General features: G+C 41.5%; 2 protein-coding genes across 2 annotated transcripts in view; one reads left to right on the top strand and one right to left on the bottom strand.

Annotated features, from left to right (window-relative positions):
• The window catches only part of ptpn23a (protein tyrosine phosphatase, non-receptor type 23, a), a 12334-nt gene extending 2508 nt beyond the window's left edge, over window positions 1-9826 (top strand). Inside the window, exons 5-25 of the mRNA XM_016458252.1 lie at window positions 248-297; window positions 865-996; window positions 1107-1187; window positions 1340-1471; window positions 1588-1635; window positions 1938-2053; window positions 2151-2230; window positions 2406-2520; window positions 2703-2768; window positions 2846-2991; window positions 3191-3496; window positions 3569-3723; window positions 3825-3976; window positions 4065-4244; window positions 4418-5162; window positions 5509-7536; window positions 7639-7823; window positions 7912-8016; window positions 8131-8269; window positions 8359-8472; window positions 8549-9826. Of these exons, the coding sequence (XP_016313738.1) occupies window positions 248-297; window positions 865-996; window positions 1107-1187; window positions 1340-1471; window positions 1588-1635; window positions 1938-2053; window positions 2151-2230; window positions 2406-2520; window positions 2703-2768; window positions 2846-2991; window positions 3191-3496; window positions 3569-3723; window positions 3825-3976; window positions 4065-4244; window positions 4418-5162; window positions 5509-7536; window positions 7639-7823; window positions 7912-8016; window positions 8131-8269; window positions 8359-8472; window positions 8549-9139 (5666 nt within the window). The 3' untranslated portion in view covers window positions 9140-9826. The remainder of the gene's footprint in view (window positions 1-247; window positions 298-864; window positions 997-1106; window positions 1188-1339; window positions 1472-1587; window positions 1636-1937; window positions 2054-2150; window positions 2231-2405; window positions 2521-2702; window positions 2769-2845; window positions 2992-3190; window positions 3497-3568; window positions 3724-3824; window positions 3977-4064; window positions 4245-4417; window positions 5163-5508; window positions 7537-7638; window positions 7824-7911; window positions 8017-8130; window positions 8270-8358; window positions 8473-8548) is intronic.
• Window positions 9827-13046: 3220 nt separating this feature from the next.
• LOC107666822 (sterol regulatory element-binding protein cleavage-activating protein-like) overlaps window positions 13047-22765 on the bottom strand; it is a 20828-nt gene continuing 11109 nt past the window's right edge. The window contains exons 8-22 of the mRNA XM_016458290.1: window positions 22072-22198; window positions 21388-21500; window positions 20904-20998; window positions 20698-20796; window positions 20330-20542; window positions 19436-19800; window positions 19202-19348; window positions 17009-17210; window positions 16424-16924; window positions 16249-16334; window positions 16063-16145; window positions 15322-15488; window positions 14756-14836; window positions 14158-14364; window positions 13047-14051 (exon numbers count right to left, since the gene is read on the bottom strand). Of these exons, the coding sequence (XP_016313776.1) occupies window positions 13806-14051; window positions 14158-14364; window positions 14756-14836; window positions 15322-15488; window positions 16063-16145; window positions 16249-16334; window positions 16424-16924; window positions 17009-17210; window positions 19202-19348; window positions 19436-19800; window positions 20330-20542; window positions 20698-20796; window positions 20904-20998; window positions 21388-21500; window positions 22072-22198 (2732 nt within the window). The 3' untranslated portion in view covers window positions 13047-13805. The remainder of the gene's footprint in view (window positions 14052-14157; window positions 14365-14755; window positions 14837-15321; window positions 15489-16062; window positions 16146-16248; window positions 16335-16423; window positions 16925-17008; window positions 17211-19201; window positions 19349-19435; window positions 19801-20329; window positions 20543-20697; window positions 20797-20903; window positions 20999-21387; window positions 21501-22071; window positions 22199-22765) is intronic.

Genomic DNA, 22765 nt, shown 5'->3' with positions numbered 1-22765 from the left:
GCAGTGTGAACCCCCGCAGGTGATGGAGATTTACCGCTGATTACAGAACCGGCTTTACTGATAAGAAGAAGCACGTTAAATATCGCATGCGATTAATCGTGCAGCCCTATACTAGACTGATATGTATTATTCCTCTAGTCAATGCCTGCATTGTCTGTGATTAAAATAACTACTGTGTTGTTCAGAGGAGGGTATTGTTCAAAACCTGGCTTGTTTCCTGATTCAAGTCATGTTTGCCATGTTGTAGGAGCGCTCCATTCAATGTTGGGAGCCATGGACAACAGGGTGTCCGAAGAGGTGAGCTGAATTAGAGAAGACACAGCATACATACACCAATTGAAATATAATGTGATCTAATTTAGTGTGCACATCATGTCGGAATTGCTGATTCAGCTACTCGTATCATCAGACTGAGAAATAATTCTTTCCATTTTAGCACTTCTTCACAAATAACAAATGAAGCATATGCATGGATGAATCATTCACAATAAGATCAAAGCGAAGCAATAGAAAAAAAGTGTGAATTTCCATTTCATGCCAAGACGTTTAAAGACATTATCAATAGTAAAATTATAACAAATTTAACAGAACAGAATTTTGTAGTGGTACAGTGCTATTTCGCCACCGTTTTACATGACACCAGATTGAGAAAATGCTTTGTGAGTTCTGTGAGCAATATGCATTGGTCAGTCAGCGAACAGACTGTGAGAAGTCTGTGGGTGTGCCACGTGACGCAGTGACTAAGAGGGAAAAGTGAGATTTCATAAAATTCTAAATATCGGCGTTTAAGCAATATGTAAATGTTATTTTTACCTTTTAATTTTTTTCTTACATCCTAACTCTCACCTTTCACACCACTATTAGGGAATGAAAGTATCTTGCACACACTTCCAGTGCTCGGCTGGAGCGTTCACCTACCTGAGAGATCACTTCAGCCACAACTTCAGTGTGGACATGAGTCACCAGATACTTAATCTCAACATCAACCTCATGCTGGTATGATCTCTTGTTAGTTTAACTCATCTGCTGTCATAAGGGTGCTTGTTTACATCTTTTTTTTTTGCCATGCTGAAGATTAGGGCTAAAGTACCAATTCCTGTTTTCAGGGTCAGGCCCAAGAGTGCCTGTTGGAAAAATCTATGTTGGACAACAGGAAGAGCTTTCTCGTCGCTCGGATAAGTGCCCAGGTACTTGCTTATTTTTCTACCATTTACAAGTACATTTCATCTTAAGATTAAGGTTCGTTGCTAAATTTGAGCATGCTCATGGCTATATATATCCCATTTGCTGGCAGTATGACTGTAAGATAAGTTTGGATATGAAATCTTTTTGTCTGCAGGTCGTGGACTATTATAAAGAGGCATGCAGAGCTCTGGAGAACTCAGAAACCGCTTCAATGTTAGGAAAGATACAGAAAGACTGGAAGAAATTAGTGCAAATGAAGATTTATTACTTTGCTGCAATTGCTCATGTGAGTCTTCTATTCAAACTGAGGTTGGATTAACTACAGAGCAGGCTGGTCAAATGTGATTTTTTATTTTTTTAATGTTTCTAAGCGAGTCATTCAAATCCTTGTTCTCTCAACAGTTGCACATGGGAAAACAGGCAGAAGAGCAGCAGAAGTATGGAGAGAGGGTACAACATGCCTGTTTTTCTGTCTTCAATTTCAGCTAGTGGCCATCTGTGCTCTTTGGCATGGAGAACTAGTTTCAACCTCATCTTAGCCTCTTGTCCTTTAAAAAGATCAAGGTTTTTTTTTTATTATTATTATTTTTTTAGGAAGAACAGTGTGGCTAACGTTTCTTGTATTTTATTTCCATCAACTAAACCACTGAGAGGAAGAGGATGATTTTAAAATAAGTTTGAAATGAACCCAGAAAGGAACCAGCTGTTTTGTAAACCTTTTTAATCTAATCTAATACTTTATTTTTCAACAGGTTGCTTACCTTCAGAGCTCACTAGACAAACTCAGTGAGGCAATTAAGATGGCTAAGGGTCAGCCAGACAGTGTACAGGAAGCCCTTAGATTTACCATGGATATCATTGGGGGAAAGTGAGCAGATATGATGGTTATACATAACTTACCACAAAGGCATAATTCATTTTGTATAAAAAGTTTCAGGAAACTCATTTGTCACTTCTCATTTTAGATTTAACTCTGCCAAAAAAGACAATGACTTCATTTACCATGAATCTGTGCCAACTCTGGAGACACTGACCTCAGTGAAAGGTATTTTGACCAACATTATGTTGTAGTGCTGTGTAACTGCATGGGGATAACATTCATTCATTATATGGCATGACTAGAATAAGTGCATGTTTCTATTAGCTTAAAAAAAAAAAAAAGTAAGAGTTGAAAGTTTGAAACTGTTCTAGAAGTTAATGCTTTCCTGCCTCCATCACAGGAGCCCCACTGGTGAAAGCCTTGCCTGTAAACCCAACAGACCCCAGTGTCACTGGCCCAGACATTTTTGCAAAGCTGGTGCCCATGTCTGCCCACGAGGCCTCCTCTCTTTACAGGTTTGACTAATTAGTATCTATATCTATATATATACACACACACACACACACACCATTCAACACTTCCTCATTCTGATAATTGTCAGTTCCCCATGTGTTATACTTGAAGGGCAATCCAATATGGGACAAAATGTCAAGTGTTTTACTACTAAAAACTCTTTATTTTTTTGTCAAATTTACAGTGAAGAGAAGGCCAAGCTGCTAAGGATTGTTATGGCAAAAATAGATAGCAGGAATGAGACATTAGAGTGAGTATGAACAGCTTAAAGAAATTTCATACAAACACAGTATGCATCTAAATGTCTCCGTTGTCATATTCCCACAGACAGTTCATGGACTCACTCGGTCTGGACCCAGAGTCAGTAGACAATATGGAGATGTATAATACCCTTCCTTCTGTGCTGATGGAAAAATGTGCTGCGTTGAGTGTGAGACCTGATACTGTAAAAAACCTAATTCAGTCAATGCAGGGTTAGTGGCATCACTTCAAAGTCCTTTTTCATGGTATTTTCATGTTACCAGTTATAAAGCTAAATACTTCAGGTGTACTTTTTAAATCAAGTTTCTCAATTCAATCTATTTAATAGCTCTTTAAAAACGTACAGTTAAACATTAGAAAAGTTAAAATTTTTGTATCCAATTTCTCTTCCTCCTCTTCCTCCCTCCCCAGTCCTCTCAGGTGTGTTCACCGATGTAGAAGCGTCTCTGCGGGAGATTCGAGATGTATTGGATGAGGATGCGGCAGAGGAGCGACGTTTAGAAGAGGCTGCTGGGAAGCAGGCTGTACCAGAATGGCCCTCAGCTCTGGCCGAGCTGCGGAGAGACCTGGAAAAGTATTTGGAAGCACACGAGAAAGCTAGCTTCACCAACACAGAACTTCATCGGGCCATGAATCTGCACATCAGCAATCTGAGACTCCTTGGTGGACCACTAGACACCCTTAGAGAGGCATTGCCAAGACCTCAACTTAGCGAGGGTGGGTGTTTTATGACATAATTCACATACAAGATCTTATGTTAATGTGAATTAAAATTTTTGACATTTTCAGATGAGATGGCAGGTCTCCAGACTATGAAAAGAATTTTGGGTAAAGTGCAAGAAATGCGGGACCAACGAAGCTCCCTGGAAAAGCAACTTAGAGACCTCATTCAGCAGGATGACATCACTACTTCTCTGGTTACAACTGAGCATGCTGAAATGAAGGTATGGGCTTTACATGACTGTGCCACAAATTTTTTAAAGGGATTGTATTAGAAATCTGTCACTGCATTATAGTTTTATCTTTGCTTACTTTTCACCCATAGAAACTGTTTAAGGAACAGCTTAAGAAGTATGAGCAGGTGAAATTATACCTTGATCAGAACCTGACAGCTCAAGAGAATATCCTGAAGGCACTGACAGAAGCTAATGTGCAGTATGCCACTGTGCGCAAGGGCCTGGCAGAAACTGAACATAAGTATGACTCAAAGGAATAACATTTATGTGACACATATGCATAAACTTTAGCAAGCGTAGCATCATCAGTATACTTACTTACTTTTTAGATGGAACAGCACTGTACAGATGCTTGTGGCCTCCTATGAGGCCTATGAAGATCTAATGAAGAAATCTCAGGAGGGCAAAGAATTTTATGAAGATCTGGAAACAAAGGCCTCTCGCCTGTTGGACAAAGCCAAGACTGTCTGCAAGGCTCGAAAGGAAGCGAGACAAGCCATAATGGAAAAGTAACTACAAGTTTAATCACCAATCTTTTTACCCCGTTGTATAATTCTTTGCACAGAAACTCAAACCTCTTGGTCAGACATAGTGTCTTTCTTTCTTGTATATAATAGAAAGTTTAATGTGTTGCATCCAATTATTTTTATTTCTTCTAATTTGACTGCTTAATGTTTCACAGAGAACTAAAAAAAAAGGTGCCCCAAAGACCCACTGCCCCAAAGCCACCCCCGAAGAAAGGCCAAAGTGTGGATCCTGCCAACTTGGATGACCCTGAACTGGCAGAGCTGAGTGCTGCTATCCTAGCTCTTGGTGGAGATCTTCCAGAAGAGCTACGCAGCCTGCCTCCTGAACTTACCATTCCACCATCTGGTCATCCTTCTGTGCTTTCCAGAGCCGCTGCTAGCTCTATTCTGCGCTGGCCTGGAGCTAACTCGGGTTTACTCTACACACAACCCAGATTTCCTCCAAATTTACCGCCTCCTGAAGTTCTTGCTCAGATCTCCCGTTTTCAAACACCTCCCCTTTCTCAGAGTTTCAGTCACAGTCTTCTCCGGCCTCCTCTGACACAGCAACAGTTCCCACAGCTGCCCAACCCACAGGTACTTCCACCACCATCTGTGCCTGGGTACTGCCCTCCATCTTCACAGAACCAACCCGGCCCACCAGTCACTCCAGTCCGACCTTCCACCACTACAGTGGATAGTGTACAGACACCTATTCCTAGCTACAGTCCTGCATCTGCCCAGGCAGTTATGCCTCGTCCTGGCCAACACCAACCGATGCCACCAGTGTCATCAGTGTATGCAGCTCCACCTCAGATGACACCCCATGTCCAGTACATGCAACAACCTGGTGCTCCCATGAGCCAACCTTCACAGGCAATGCCAGCCCCTCATCCACAGCCTCAACCTCAACCTCAGCAGGTGTTTGCTCAACAGGGTGGTCAAAGTCAACCACAGCTGTTTTACTCACCTGTACTAACTCAACAGCAAATGCCAAGACCTTTGCCTGGGCCACAGCCTCCACAGCATACTCAGCCTCAGTTCCCACAGTACATAGCCCAAGTAAGACAACCAGGACCACCAAACTTTCATCAACCTGCCTCGTCCTGGCCAACACCAACCGATGCCACCAGTGTCATCAGTGTATGCAGCTCCACCTCAGATGACACCCCATGTCCAGTACATGCAACAACCTGGTGCTCCCATGAGCCAACCTTCACAGGCAATGCCAGCCCCTCATCCACAGCCTCAACCTCAACCTCAGCAGGTGTTTGCTCAACAGGGTGGTCAAAGTCAACCACAGCTGTTTTACTCACCTGTACTAACTCAACAGCAAATGCCAAGACCTTTGCCTGGGCCACAGCCTCCACAGCATACTCAGCCTCAGTTCCCACAGTACATAGCCCAAGTAAGACAACCAGGACCACCAAACTTTCATCAACCTCAAATCCAAGGACAGTTTAGAGCTCCAGCTACCCATGTGCAGCCCCATCAGGGTTACCCCCCTGTCTCATATGTTCCGAAGTCCCAAACTCCACAAGTTAACACTGTCACCCCGGGCCAGATGCCCCATCCAGGCATACCTCCACAGATGCCACCATCCTCCCAACCAGTGCCTCCTGTGTCAATGCCACACTTGGCTCATGTTAATCAGCAAATGCCTCAATCCTCCCAGCCAGTGCCCTCTATGTCATTGCCACACTTAGCCCACGTTAATCAACAAATTCCCCCTTCCTCCCAGCCAGTGCCCTCTGTGTCAATGCCACACTTATCGCATGTCAATCAACAGATTCCCCCTGCTTCACAGCCACAAACACCTCCCGTCAATCAATTACCCCATGCTCCTCACCCCCAGATACCACCATCCTCTCATCATTTAGGCCCTGCACCTCATATGCAGATACCTCCTGCCTCAAAACAGATGCCTCCTCCCCAGCAGCCACAAATGCTTGCACCATCCACTCACATGTCTCCTTCCTCTCATCCACAAATGCCCTCAGTCTCCCAACCGCTATCTCACTGCCCCCAATCACAGATAATCCCTACTCATCAACTCAACCAACAGCCAGCGTACCCAGCAGTCCCTCTGAGGGCTACTGTTCCTGTTCAACCTCAGGTACCCCATGGCCCTCTCTCATCACAGATACAAATGCACCCCAGCGCTCCTTCACAGCATCAAAACCACCCTCATCCTCAAATCCTTCCCCAGTCCTGTCCTCCAGCACTCCCTCACATTATCTACAAACCTCAGCCAACCATTCCTCCTAGCTCTGCACCTTTGAGTTTTCCAGGAGGTGTTCCTATGGTTTCCAACCAGTCTGTGGCGCCTCTGCAGCCTCAGTCCCAGCCACCCACTTCACAGCCTTTAGCCCCGCAACAGCTGCCCCCAGGAGGCTCAATATCTTATGTTGTTCCACAAGGTGGGAACATTGCTCCTGGAACAATGCAGCATCCTGTAGCTGCTGCTTCCCCAGGGCCTCAAAGCATGATAACTCCATCCTCAGGAGCACCAGGGGCACCACAGCCTCATGTACTACCTTCTCCTGCCCCATCACCTTCTCCTTCTCCTGGTTCTCCCTCCCTTGGTATGGTCACCCAACGACCTTCTCCTGCTCTTACCCCAGTTGGAGGAGCAACATTGCCGCAGTCCTCAGTTCAGGCTCTAACACCCACTGGTCCCGTGACTCCATCTGACTCCACTTTGTTTCAGCGACAGAACTCTAGTACTGATGACTTGCTTTCCTCAAGCCCAGAGAGCCAGCATGGAGGCACCAAGGACACCGCCAATGTCTTACTACCCACAAAAGCTGACCCTCAGGAGGAACATCACAGAAAAAAAGCAGAGGCTGTGAGACTTATCCAAGGTGACCCTTACCAAGCACCAGAGAGGGTCTCAAAACTCAGTGCACAGCTAGAACGGTTTAGATCAACAGTCCAATCCTTAGAGCGCCCGACAGGGGAAGGAGGTCTGTCGAAACTTGACGCTCAATGGAAAGAACTGCAAGAGCAGCAGGAGAAGGATACTCGCCAGCTCTCTATCGCTATTGCTCGTTGCTATACCATGAAGAACCGCCATCAGTATGTGATGCCTTACGACTGCAATCGTGTTGTCTTGTGCTCCGGTAAAGATGATTACATCAATGCCAGTTTCATTGAGGACCTGTCTCCATATTGCCCCCGGCTCATTGCAACACAGGCTCCCCTCACTGGCACTGCAGCGGACTTCTGGCTCATGGTTTATGAGCAGAAAGTTTCTGTAATCGTCATGCTAGTGTCTGAGCAAGAACTGGAGAAGGTAAATCTCCTTTGGCATGAGTTTTTCTGAGAAGTTCTAGAATCCCATTAACTTTTAAAATTTATTTTATATGATTTACAATGATTTTCAATTTATTCTTAGCAAAAGGTGTTGCGGTACTTTCCATCAGAGAGAGGCCAACAACTTCCTCAGGGGCCAATCACCCTTACCCTGACCACTCAGAAGAGTACTCCTACCCATATAGAGCGCATGATAGGACTGCAGTATCGGGACCAAAGTTTGAGACGCACCGTCGTACACATTCAGTTTACTTCATGGCCTGAACTGTGAGGACTCATTCTTAAACAGTCAATCTATTAAAATTGTTACCTATCAAAACACTAATAACTTTTGTTTGTATTTTCTCACAAAAAGTGGCCTTCCAGAGAGTAAAAGCAACCTCATCCGTTTCATTCAAGAAGTCCATGGACATTACCTGCTTCAGCGCCCACTACACACTCCAGTCGTAGTGCACTGCAGGTACCATACTTTAACACATAAAGGACATTACAAATGATATTGAACACATAGACAAGGCTAAGCAAAAGCAGAAAATAGCAAGTACATTTACGGTTTTGTTTCTGTTTCTCATAGCTCTGGTGTTGGCCGTACTGGCGCCTTCTGTCTGCTTTATGCAGCGCTGCAAGAAATTGAGGCTGGCAATGGTATACCTGACCTGATCCAGCTGGTGAGGAAGATGAGGCAGCAAAGGAAGAACATGCTGCAAGAAAAGGTAATGGTACTCTCCCAGTGAGGTTTGAGATTTTGCACTGTGTTAAGTTGATAGAATTTAATGGTACTTTTGTCAAAAAACCTCCACAGCTTCATCTCAAATTTTGCTATGAGGCTGTCCTTAAACATACAGAGCAGGTTCTGCAACGTCATGGCATTATTACATCCCCTTGCACCAGGACCCCAAATAACATTGCATTAAAGGTAACAACTTATTTCTTACTCTCTTGTCTTTTTATAAACCAAACAGCAGTGTGATTGTTATATTTTGACTTTCTAGTCATACTCGCGACAGGAATCTCAGGACATTGTTCTGGGAGGAGACATGCCTATTAGTTCCATACAGGCCACCGTGGCCAAACTTAGCATTCGACCACCCAGTGTTGACCATGAACAAGAGCCCGGCCAAGACCAGATGCCCTCTGTTTCTGAAGCGGCAAGCACAGCGGAACCAGATTCTACAGATATGTCACTTCAGCCTTCTCAGGACTTGCTTTATGAAGCTATGCCTGATTCCCTCAGTCCCCCCCTCTCTTGCACCTCTTCTCCAGGCAAGACACAGTCACCTTCGCCTCCTAGCGGCGAAGGGAATGAGTTCACCGGGTCCACTCCTGCATCTCCCGTCTCAAATCACCACCCATCCACTGAAGCAGCGCCTCATGCTCCTTCTCCGCCCCCCTCCTCATCTTTAGATCTGCTTGCTTCTCTCTCACCTGAAGCCTTCACTCTGGACAGTGCCCATCGAGGCAAGCAGCGGATTAACAAGCAAAGCTTCCTTCAGCCGCAAGAAGGCAAAGGCCTGCAGGGACCACCAGAGGGCGACGATCCGCTCAGTAGTTTGGATCCTCTCTGGACACTCAACAAAAGCTGAAACAACATAACCAAGCTCTCTTTTATCTTCTCCCCCACAGGCAGTCCTCTTATGAACTGTTTCTGACCCCGTGTAACATCTTGTCCGTGTTCATGCCTCTTGGACCTCATCACTGTATGTATGTCTGTCCACTTGTGTCCTGAAAAGTCTTTTTTCAGTTGGCACTTTTCCAGCTCTGATCCTGGTTACATTCCGTAAATCCGGTCTCCTAGCATGCACTCCTAATGCAATGGTGTTTGTGATTGCCTGTAAGGTGCCTGAGTGTTGGTTCCTCTGCAGTGGGCATTTGCCTCCACACCAAAAATGGAAACATTGAGAATGGAAACAGTGTGATAGAAAAACTGACATTCAAGCTACTGTTGTCATGATCAGAAAACATATTAACAGTTTGACTGAGCGACTATCTGCTTGCCCTTTGTACACATGCTGCTTACACTGTGGGTTGTATATTATTAGTCACCGCACCTGTCTTTGAGCTACAGTGATCTGCAAAGTATATGTAGGGACAAATTGAAGCGGGTGATGAAAATACAACTTGATATGACTTGATGTACTCGTTATACTTAAAACACTCAAAATTCTGAATCACTTCAGAAATCATAGCATTTTTATGAGTTGATTCTAACTTGTCTTTCTTTGAACGGTGTAAATAAATCTTAACAAATGTCAATATGTTGGTCTCATTTGATTTGTTTTTCAAATTATAGCAAATAGCAAAAATATGAAAAGAGGACACGTTTTTTTGGGGGGTTAGCATGGACTCATTAGCCCCTGGTGGTAGATACTGTAACTACACCAACTTCCTCTATTGACCGCTATTAAAAAATGCGCAATGTTTGAAATTTAAGTTTAATTTATTTTATAGTAATATTTACATATTTTCCCAGTCTGCTGTACATCACACATTCAAATTTGTTATTTGTTCTGAAAACTTGTCATCACCCACCTTATTCTCGTTACAATTCATATTACCAATTTTTCCCTCCATCGAGTTGCCCTTTTTTTAAATAAATGCATGGTGTTTCTGTTTACTGTCAGGTTCAGTTTGCGATTTAGTTGAAAATCGTTAAAACCTGTACCACTAAGCTAATGTTTAAAGTGTAGAGTAGACCAAGTGCATTACCGTCAATGCATTGTAACTTATTTTACAGCAAGCTACAAATACTGTTGATAGGTTGTTATATTTAACCCAGAATATTACTTTAATACCATAAGTTTAACAAATGAGGACAGAGAAAACACTTTGTATGAAAGCCTTTTTATTTGCGAATTAGTACAAAGTTTTTTTTCTCAGTTCAAAGTTTGTTAAAAATAGAACGGAGCATTAGTTACATCCTCTACTGTCTGGTTACACTGTGTAGTGTATTTGGGAAAGACTGAGAAGAGGGCACAGCAGGCCCCCCCCAAAAAAAGACAATATTTACACCCAGTCTCTCTCTGCCCCCTCCCCATCTTAAGAAACAGTGCAACATTCAGGCATTTCACATCACTTTAAACATCCTCCACCTCTACTTCAGCAGCAGTAAGATACAGCAAGTTGACAGCAGTATTTCACTTCAATACTGCATGCATCGATCATGTCTAGGAATGTGCTCCTCTGGGAAGGCAGAGCGAGCAGTAAAATCAACACAATGGAGCTTTGTGCTATTTCACTTCTCACAATAGAACGGCTGCCATTGTATGTGGCAGCAACCCTGCCATCAAGTAAATGATGCTTTTCAGTATGGTCACGGAAATGATTATAAATCATTGTCTTCTCTCAGCACTCTGTTCTCATGTGGTTAATGCTTAATCTAATCATGTGACAAGTTTTAACGACTCATAAATAATTCTGAACAATTCCCAGCTGCTAGCCATACATTTGTTCTTGAGCGATAACTGGCCATACATCATCACGTCATGGTGAAAATGATTGCTTTTTGCTATTTCTCATGTTTAAACAAGATTTGAGCATCCTTACAACAGCTGCACAGCTGGTCTTATGAAACTTCAGCCGTATCAATGCAACAATTACAAACCCACTGAAAAATGCACATACGTATACTTAAAAAAAAAAAAAAAGTAGTACAATTGTTTTGACCAATGCTACTACATGGTTTCAAGCGTGTAGTTCATAAAATTAACTAATTAAACACCAGTTCTCTCATCAACATTATTAACTAATATTTACATTCGTAAAACATGGCTAATAACGGAGTCATGTGCATTTCTATTGACTTGATCAGATGGAAAATCATTTTCCTGGTTTCAATTGTTTTGGGGACTATATGTTTTTGCAAAAATCAAAACAATAGGGGGAATTTATAAAAACGACATCATGCAATGGTATCAAACTCCTTAATCTTTAAAGTTTAAAGCATCATGTTTCAAATTGATAAGTTTTAAAGTGCAACAAAAGCCACCTATGACTCACTTGCATTAAAAATGGGGACACGTTTGGTACTTGCCAAACCATAAATCAAAATGCAAAAAAAATAAATAAATTGCCAGTGGAATGCACATCCAGACAAACTTCAAAAATTAAATGTAGAAAAATCTCTGCTGCTGTCTAATGAAACTAAAGAAGTCTCTCAGTGCATTTTAATATTTCAATTTCAGTTTTCACGAATGTGTGCATTTGCCCTGAAAGATAACCACAAAATTGGTTGACCGCTATGGCTATATGAAAAATAGGCCAAACCAATGCACACATTAGTGTGGTTTCTGCAGAGCTGGATTGGATATACTAATGTTTTATCATACACACACTTACAAACCAGGCCCAAATATACAGTAACTACTAATGGTCAACAATCTCAGTGAAACTGGTCATGGCTCTACAAAAAAAACACAACACATTTTAATACAGCAAAATAAGAAAATATACACATCTAGTAATAAAAAGCAGCCCTGTCCATCACTTTCAGCACAGAGAGACATCAAACTCCTCCAGAGGTGTTCATAATCTGCTGCATTTAGATGCATTTAAAATGACATTGGGTGATTCATACTGACGGCTTAGCTAAAAATGTACCTGGCATACAGGTGCTGTAGAAATTAACCCTACTAAATGTTCATTCAGGATTTCAGGAAACAGATATGACATCACAGCATGTCCCAAGAAACATTTTTCAATGTTTAAGGCAGGACTGGAATGAGAACATCTCCCTTTCTCTTTTCTCTAGCCACCCTTCTTGCTGCCTGACATCTGTCAGTAACTGACTTGATCAATATAATCATATTATTTCGGTGTAAGTTAGTCAAAGCTTTTCTTGTATATTAAAATTTAGACCGCATCTCCACTTCAACTTATCTATAAGCCAAGTTTCATACAAATTGTTAGAAATTTCACTAATAAATAATTGATTTCAATATTAAAAACAGATCCCCCCTCACCCGAGAGTCAGACGTATACAGTATGCTCTTACAAACACAACCACTCACAGAAACACAGCATCCAGTTCAAATTTCACCCCAAAATCAAAAGAAAATATGTTGCAAAAAGAAACGGAGGCCTACTTTAAAGATCATAAACATTATTTGCATTGTGATTTTTTTTGTTACAATTAAACACACCCTCCCAAATTTTCTATACTGAAAATATAAATATATGAAAAGAAAAAAACATAAATAAACTTAGTAAAAATCATCCATAATTAGTTTTTTTTGTTTTTTTATTAAAAAATTCAGTATAACAAATACAACATGTAAATATACCCACAGGTGAAAACTTTCTTTCAAAGTTTTTTTACATTACAAATTATATATATATATATATATATATATATATATATATATATACACACACATATACATACATATAATTCTAATATATAATATACAAATTATTTTATATATATATGTAAAATAATCTTTAATATAAAAAACTTTATATAACTTACTTTATATAACTATATATAAAGGCTGTTTTAATTGTCATTAAAATAAAAAATATATATATGATTGGTCCTAAATTAGGTTTACGGTCTTTATGCAAGGTTGCAAGAGGAATTCCTATGCGGTTGCTAAGATGTTCAAGCTTTGAGTCTTTAATCAAACCTCAAAGAATTCTTTTGATTATGGGGTGCAATGTGACCTGAACACTTCTGAAGATTCAAACACTCAAACACTGTTGCACGCAAAGAACACACTCCTTTCAGCAGGAAATATCTATGCCTTTTTCTGTCCCAACGACCACCTTTCGTTCCTCCTCTCCCTCTGCAAACATATTATTGTGAACTCTCTCACCTCTAGCTGTCACACAGTTGAGAGTTTCTGGGCTGGGTGGCCTGGCATTCTCACCGTGAGCTTGTTAACATCCACGCAAACAGACATCTTAAGACAGGCCAAGCGAGCCACCTCTCACTGTCAGCAGCTATGCAATTCTGTCTGGATTCATACACAGAATAATCTGTATGATGTTCTACCAAAAGTACAAAATGCTCTGATGGAGCATCAGAGGCCTATTGAACACCAAACAATCAGGTTTTGCATTTACATCCTGTTCAGATGTGGTATAAAGTGACCACTCCCTCCCTACTAAGTGTAGGGTGGTACATGAGAGGACACGAGAAACATCATTCATGTCTGCAATGAACCTGTGGTGATTCAGGTTAAAGGGTGAGTGCTTTTGTGCCGGCCACTCTGAAAATTTGCTAAATCTGTGGGCTGGTGTTTGTGTGTGTGTTCAGTCCAGCTTCTCCAGAACAGAGGGCACGTAGACTAGGCTGAGCTCACTACCAAAGTCACAGACTATGGCAGCATTGTCCAGAACCAGGAGCTGCCTGACGCCCTGACCTTCGCTGCTCTGGCCCAGGTACACCGTCTGCAGCAGGTCCCCATAGTTCAGGTCCCAAAACGACACGCAACCTTGTCCTCCCGTCACCAGCAGGCTTTCAGAGATCACCCCTAAACTGGCCCCACAGCCCACCTCCTGAAACACAGAGAAAGACATAAGAGATTTTATGTTATTAATAACAAATCACAATATGCTGATTTGTTGATGAAATCCTGCAGTCCTAATTCTCATAATCACACACCTGTTGTATGGAGTACAACTTTATGCCTGTGCTACGGTCCCAAATGCAAATGAGGTCATCCAACCCACTGCTAATGATACAGGAAGTTGTGCAAACCAATGAGGTGACATCACCACGGTGACCGTAAACGTGGCTCACCCGGCTGCCTGTTAGGACGTCCCACACGCAGATGGCGCCATCTTGGCCCCCGCTGGCTAGAACCATGGTCTACAACACAGCACAGAAAAAAATTTAGTTGGGACAAAAAAAACCAACTTTTTTTTCATTTGCCAAAATGAATATGATTGAGACAATATCCATCCATCTACCCATCCATTTATTCATCTATCTATCTGCCTATCTATCCAACTAACCATCTATCTATCTGCTCATCTACCATCTATTCCTATCTATTCTATCCCTCTCTCAATCTATCCCTCTTCTCTATCCATCCATCCATCTCTCCATCTACAAGTCTATCCAACTATCCATCCATTGGTCCATCCATCCATCCACCCACCCACCATGTTTTCAGTTAATTTACACTATTGTAAATTAGAAATATGAGCAGCAATATTACACAAGGTGTATATGTGTGAGATAGTGATATGATTCTGACCTGGTCTATGTATATAGCAGTTATACCACCTGAGTGGCCCTGCAGGGTGAAGAGACAACAAGAATCCTCCAAACGATACACCTATAAAAGAAAATGTCAAATAAACAACAAACTAAAGCATGAGTTACCTGTAGGCTTGAACAGAATCTGTGCTCACAGGAAGCTCTACAGATTTCCAGCATCTGAACAAATAATTTACAGTCTGATGACTAAATGTAAAGTTCCACAAATAACCCTTATATTTTTAATTAATATTTTGTATATAATAATGCTTTTAATAACCAAAGTGTTGCACTGTCTGCCCTATTTAACATGTTTTACCATATTTATATATACCATATATATATATATAAAAGTGAAAACAACAATTGACTGCAGACGGTTTGTGCTGTATATAAGGGCTGATCTATGTATGTGTTCATTGTCTGATGAAGAGCTTTTAGGCTCGAAACATCACCTGTGGTGAAAACATAAATATTTTTCTACTTTTGGAGCTGTGGTGTGCCAACTTTGATCTTCCTGTTTGCATATTTATTTATATTTCCATATACTCATATGTTCCTTACCCTGACTGTATGGTCCTGGCTGCCAGTGACCACTCTGCCAGCGGCAGCTTTGAGCACAGTGATGGGCTTCTGGTGGGCACACTGCACTGAGCGCGTCAGCTGACAGCTGATCACATCCTCACTGCTGTAACAGGGGGAGGGTGGCAGACTGCCTCGGCCTGGGGGTCCTAACACAAAAAAAACCAGGAAAAACGCTTAAAAGGGCCTTGAACGTGGTAGTTGCGTTGCTGTCTCTGCAAGGTAAGGAAGCTCTCGGATTTCATCAAAAATATCTTAATTTGTGTTCCAAAGATGAATGAAGGTCTTATGGGTTTGGAATGACATGAGGGTGAGTAATTAATGACAGAATTTCCATTTTTTGGGTGAACTATCAATGCCTCTTTATTTCGGTCCTCCACTTTCTCCTGTGAGTAACTCAGCTTTTATCTACCTGTTTTTTTGTGTTTTCATGCTTTCTGATCTAATGAATTTCCATAACTTTTCCAGTTGGTTTTTATTATTAGATCTGTACTTTTAACAATAATTTTATAGAAATCAGACCAAAAAGTCTAGCTGAAAAAAGGACAAACAGAAAAATTTATATTCACGATAATTATAATTTTTTTTAAATCGCATTCCATTCCACTTCATTATTTTACATGAAATTTCCAGGCCTGGTTTTGGCATTTTTTAAAGGTTTTTCAAGGCCGTGAGAATGTTGTATTTGAGTATTCTTTTTTCGATTATTTTGGCATGACTCACCGCGATATTGAAGCAACCCCAGAGGCTTGTTGATCTCCACTGTGAAGAAATCCAGTGAGCCATTTAAGCGAGCTGCCACAATTCTGCAATTGAAAATACCTCCATTAGCAGGAAAACATAAGTCGGGTGGTTGGATGTGAAATGAGTGTGGCTTATATATGAGCTTCAGGTTGTTGTGAAATGCACCTGTTATTAAGAAAAGCCAAGGCAGTGATTCCAGATACTCCATCTTCATTACTGCACCGTAATGATCCCTCTACTGCATCCCACAGCTGATAGATACAAGAAAATAAGAACAGCATATTAAATCACATTGATAGATCTATATGTTCTCCTTATAAAAGCCCTCTCTTTCTCTCACCTCCAGTTTTCCGCTGCTGCGACCCGTGGCAATGAGGTTACCCCTCAGCTCCATGGCCCACACCGAGCTGTCCCAGTCACCATTGCTCTGCGGGGGGAGCTCTGGTGGTAAGACAGGCTGGTCCCCGAGGCTACGTCGCCTTTGCTGTGAAGCCGGAGGAGAAGGTGGGAAGGCCAGTGTTGGCGAGGGCTCATGCTCCTGGTATGCTTTCTCCACCAATTCCCCGAAATCAAAGCCAGAGCTGCTTAAAGTCTGAGATGGGGGCAATGACCCAAAGTTGGTGTCAATGAGAGGGGTGAGGTCTGGCTGGTCCCCAAACAGGGCAGGGCGTGCAGGGTTGGTCCTCCTCCTTATTGGGAAAATATCTACATCTGGCCCTCCCATCGCTACTCCTCCTGGTTCCCTAAAGTCTGCCCCCAAAAGGCTCTCGGCCTCACAAGCACTTCCCGCCAGACAACAGCTGGCCAGCAGCATGCCATCACTGGCCAGACACTCAATGTCCTGGGAAGAGACGCCAAAGGTAATTTTATATATCTCAGAGTGCATTTATGGAAACGCGTCAGTGCAAGTCAATTTGATTCTCACCATGCTGTGGCCTCTCAGCAGCAGAGGGGAAATTTCACTGATTGGCGGCGAGTAGCCGTATTCGTCGCAGGGCAGGTCTCCACGGCGACGGCGACCATGGGGAACCCCGTTCTGCCCATAGTTCCGAGGGCAGAGCACACGATACAGACAGAAGAGTAGGAGAACTAACACCACGCCAGCGAAAAGTCCAAGAGCTGCCACCCTGCACAAACACACATATTATAATGAAGTAAAGTAAAATAAAATGAAATGAAATAAAATCAATTAGTCAAAACAATGCCAGATGGGGGAGTATTTGAGAAACCTGACATTAAACACTCCTTATTTTTTCCTAATCTCTGTGGTGCCCTACCGACACATACACTAAATAATTCCCCTGTAATGAATGGGGCAATCAATAAATTTAAAGCTGGCATGTGAGCATGAGCCCCTGCAAAACAAGTCAAAATTCCAGTCCACCCACCTCCATGGATGGGAACGCAAAGGTAAGCATTACATGCAGAAAGTTGGACAACATCTGAGCACGTGCACATACTCTTGATCTGTTCTCACAGGGTAAATGCATCACAGAAAACAGGAAACACAGGCAGGGGGCCAATAGAAGAAATAGAAGGAGGGGCCAAGTTTTAGAGCAAACTGAACTACATCCATCTGACGTGTATCTAACAACCATAACGGCCTCATAGATAAGAACGGGGCCTTGGAACAATGACCTTGAACACCACAATCTGAGTGTGTTTGTTTGTGAATGAGAGAGACTATTGTTTGTCTCTGCAGTCACATATTTGGATCTCCTGTGTGTGCTAGTATGAGATATGAATGAGCGCTCGTGGTTAATCAGTGACAGTTTTTCCATGTATAAATTAAGAATGTAAGTGTTTGTTTGCAAAAAGAATATTTTGGTCATGAGGTTTAAAACCACTTGATATTTGTTCACAGAAAGACCACAAAGGAAAGTGGTAATGCATGTTTTCAGAGAAAAGTCATTGAGCCACTTACAGATTACCAATGAATGACTGCTGTCTGATCTATAAATACAAGAAGGTGGGTAAAGAACAAAACAATTATTTTCTTATCCTTACAACCATCTGGTGAACACTCAAATACGAAAGAGAATGAAGTCTTTATTTATTGTACCGTGACAGCTGGTGGAATTTGTTTCTGCGGTGTCGCCACAAAATGCACCACATTAGATTACTCAATAAAAAAGGGAATTTGTGACACTGCTAAACCAGACCTTTTATATTTTCATAAGGGACAATATATTTGCTAATTGAAATTTTAAGAGTATTTTTTTTTAAATGAGGGCAATATGTATATAAAATATATTTGTATTTTATATTTTATATAATGTTATATATTTATGTCAGATACTGTAAATTCATACAAAATTAAATAAAATTCTAATAATAATTCAAATAATAATAATTCAAATAAATTTTAAATAAATGCTGGGTTTTTTTTTTCATTACTTTCTAATCATCCTACCATGGTTTACACAAAAATATTAAGACGCTCAACTGTTTCCAACATTGATATTAATAAGAAAGAACTGTTACTTGAGCACCAAATCAGCACATATGAATGATTTAGGAAGGATAATTCATAATTCAAATAAATGCTGTTTTTTTTCATTATTTTTTTAGTCATCCTATCATGGTTTACACAAAAATATTAAGATGCTCAACTGTTTCCAACATTGATAATAATAAGAACTGCTACTTGAACACCAAATCGGCACATATGATTTCTGAAGGATCACGTGACACTGAAGACTGGAGTAATGATGCTAAAAACTCCGCATTACCATCACAACAATAAATTATATTTTTTAAAAATCTTATTACAATTTAAAACAATTGTTTTGTATTTTAATACTACATTTCTTAAAATTACTGTTTTTACTGTATTTTTGATGAAACGAATGCAGCTTTGGTGAGCATAAGACACTTCTCATAAACATAAAAAAAAATCCTACCGACTCCAAACTCGGTATATCAAACATAAATAAAATTAAATAAACAAAAACAATAGCAGGAATACATCTTTTTGGCTTCATTTGTTAAATATCTGGTGCATTGTTGCCTAAGCTATGTTTCATTTCTAATAATAATTCAAACTGAATTGGTAACTGAATAAGTAACATTTATAAAAGCAGGTAGAATGCCCAAATAGTTGAAGTGCAACACTGACTTGTAGAGTGTGAGATCTGTCTGCAGATCGGAGGTCTTGATGCTGGGAGGAGGAGCGTGGTGTGTATCCTGGGGATGGCGTGTGTCTATGGCCTCTTGCGGGCTGAGATGGAGCGTGACGGGGATGACTGGAAGAATGCTGATGTACCTGAGGGTATCAGACAGGGGCATGTTAGGCAGAACTACGAGAGGGCCTGAACCATATCATCTATTAAGAGATGAGAGAGTAGCGCACCTCTTTGCAAGAGTGATATTGTAATAGCTAAAGAGTGAGGGCCAGTGGCGGAAAGAAAGCCGCCTCCACAGCTCCTCATCCTCAGGGCCCCAAGTGATCTGGGGGCTGGACACAGGGGCAACTCCTGGGCGGGCTGCTCGGTGACCCTGGGATTGGTTTTCAGGTAGAGGAGTGGGTTCGGGGGCAGGAAGCACGCTCAGTGTGCTGGTTGGGTCTCCACCAGGAAATACTGGAGCAACGCCCAAGTGAGGCGGAAGCCCCGCCTCCCCAAGAGGGCTCTGCTCTGACACCTGGGCAGCAAGGAAAGTCCTCAGACCAGCAGGGTCCGTGTAGACCAGGATCCCAATCCAGATCACAGTGCCAACCTATTAAATAAAGAGACAACAAATTTAGATAAAATAAAGCATATTTTACTGTTCAAAAGTGTGGGTTCGGTAAGATTTTTTAATGTTTTTAAAAGTAGCATGCATTTTTTTTTTTTTTGTGGCATTTTTGCCTTTATTGTGATAGGACAGATCAGACATGACAGGAAGCAAAGTGGGAGAGAGAGAGGGGGCGGGATCAGAATTGCATTTACTCACCCTCATGTTGTTCCAAACCTGTACTCATGTTATTCCAAACCTTCATGACTTACTTTCTTCTGTTGAACACAAAAGAAGTTATTTTGAGGAAGGTGGGTAATCAAAACAGTTTCTGGTCCTCATTGGCAGCCATAGTACTTCTTTCCCTACTATGGAAGTCAATGGGGACCAACAACTGTTTGGTTGTTCAAAATATCTCCTTTTATGTTCAACTTAAAGAGAGAAACTCATACAGGTTTGGAACAACATAGGGGTGAGTAAATGATCACAAAATTTTTGGGTGAATGATTCCTTTAAAGGGTGTAATTTTTACCATGATGATTCTCTGTGCCAGGCGAGTGCGGGCTAGGAAGTACACCACCCTGAGCCTCTTGGGCAAGCGGAGGTTCCGGAAAGCAGGAGCCTGCAGGGTGATGGTGTGGGGAGAAGGGCGGGGTGGTGGAGGTGTTTCTCGTGGACGCAAAGGGCCCGGTTTAGGCGGAGGCATCCCCGCTTCTGCCGGGAGACGCCTGTTCAGATCAGCCAACTGTTAATATAGAGACATGAGAGTTGGTAAAGACGATAAAATCAAACTGAACATTCCAGACAAGGTACTCAGATGAAGCAATGAATGATTCATGCATTTCTCATGGAATTGTAAAAGATATTTTCCAGAATGTTTTCTGTGTGGGTGGTTCTCACCTCCATGCGGCGGATGTCAATAGACAGCACAGTGGTGAAGAAAAACATCTGCAGGAAGAAATCGGACACCAGACCGACCACAGCAAACAGACAGAACTCCTACACACAAAAGAAAAAGGGGGAAGTGTAAAGCGTTTGTGATTTGGTACTCTATAACTACCACCAAAAACAGATCATATATCGGGAGTTATTTACTAGAGCTTCACCTGAATTGCTGGTACAAATGTGAAGTATCCAATGAGGATGATGCACAGTTCAGTTGCCATATTCTTCATTATGGACCAGCTCTCATTGCTTAGACCTTAAGACAGAACCAAGAAAAAAAAAATACAGACTTTTGCCAGAGTATGTGTCATTCAATTTGGTCTAATTTTCACATACCATACTTTCAAAAGATTTCAAACTGCTTAAGAGGTTACTAAGGGCTTTATGAAAAAAAAAGCAAAATGTTTTTTAAGGCTATGGAAGTTAACTACAATAAATAAAACATGTTTAAAGCAGTATATATTTAATATTATTGAGATTATTGAGAGAGCTTTGTGATGAAAAATTCTTAAAATATTTTCATTTTATAAATGTCACTACACAACAGTAAGACAGTGCTTAGTACTGAATGGCTGCTGTATTCACTAGGAAAGAAAAACTGAGTGCACATATTTTAACAGTGCAGATGATTGCATCATCTCTGACCTTGAGCAATACGCAGCTTGACTTCAAGGTCGACAGGCGTTGACACAACAGACTTAGTGAGGACAAGGACATTCTCCAAACCAATTACCACCACAAGGTAAGGGAAGATTTCCCTGCAAAACAGAAGCAGAGAAAACAACTAAACCTTTGAAAATCAATCAAAACTAATGTTTGATGTGAAAAAAATAACATTAAAAAAAAAATGTGAGGAACGTGAGGAGCTAGCTTATTATTAATGATAAAAGCCTAACAGAAAAATCCACTGTAGCGTTCTGTCATTAGCTGAAGAGTTGACCTTATGCAGCCCTATTGTATCTTGGATCAATATGGAGTACACACGTGGCCTAAATAGTGTGTATGTATTGACTGCAGCCTGTTCCGGTGAACCAAGTCAAATTTGTTTGGACAGCTTGAGCTCACACCACTGTGACTGTAAGTCCATACATGCAACCTTATAGGCTGGCGGAGGACTATCCCTGCCCACTCAAACACTTCCTGGCAATGAAATTCCCCTAAACTGCTATCATTATTATTGACAATTGGTTATAAATCAACCTGCTCAAAGACCAAACCGTGACATTTTAATTCCTGAGGGATTAAGTCTGCACATAGCAGCCCTGTGATAGTGATGCACAGAATCATTCTAGTGGTATGAATGAAGGCGTGTTTTGGCTGAGCTCCTACCCTCCATTCAGCGTGGGCGTCAAGCCAAACAAGGTGCAGAGTCCCACAGACATGAGCAGAGAGCTGAGAACCGTCACCACAGCAGCCAGCGCCAAGCCCCATTTGGATTTCACCATGTCAATCTTTCCTGTGAAGTGAGAGGGAGGGATTATCAGAATTATTTTTTGTCAAGAGCATTTTACAAAAACGTCATTAAGCATATAAAATGCTGCTGGAAAGAGAGTATGTGAATTCTTGATGCTGAACGTGCTGTTCTGAGGATAATCGCCAGGCCAGACTGAAACACGAAAGCTGGCGAAAGCTCAGTCAGAAACCAAACAGCTCTGCTAATCTGCAAGCTTTCTGCTGCCAATTTACTGCTTTCCCCCCGAGGCAACTGGAAAAACATCCAATTTCAACACTGTTGTATTACTTCCTAATAATTTTAGAGATATGTGGAATGATTATTAGAGAAAGAATAATAGAGAACAGCAGAAAACACTACGAATATTCCCATTTCTGGCAAGTCTGCAGTAATTCTGTCAACTGTGGTACTTCCATGACGAACAATAACAGTAGTGGACACAAATCAAGGCTCAACGATAAAGATTTCTGGCTGCTTGTCTGTTTGAAATAGTAGTACAAGTCACTGCAGAATTTACAACAATAATGTTCAATACAGTACATCACAAAAAAAAAAAAAAAAAAATTTCAA

This window comes from Sinocyclocheilus anshuiensis, unplaced genomic scaffold (assembly GCF_001515605.1).
Source record: "Sinocyclocheilus anshuiensis isolate Anshui unplaced genomic scaffold, SAMN03320099.WGS_v1.1 scaffold267, whole genome shotgun sequence".
Classification (NCBI taxonomy): domain Eukaryota; kingdom Metazoa; phylum Chordata; class Actinopteri; order Cypriniformes; family Cyprinidae; genus Sinocyclocheilus; species Sinocyclocheilus anshuiensis.
Note: the sequence above shows the minus strand (reverse complement) of the source record. Positions and strands in the feature narration are given on the sequence as shown.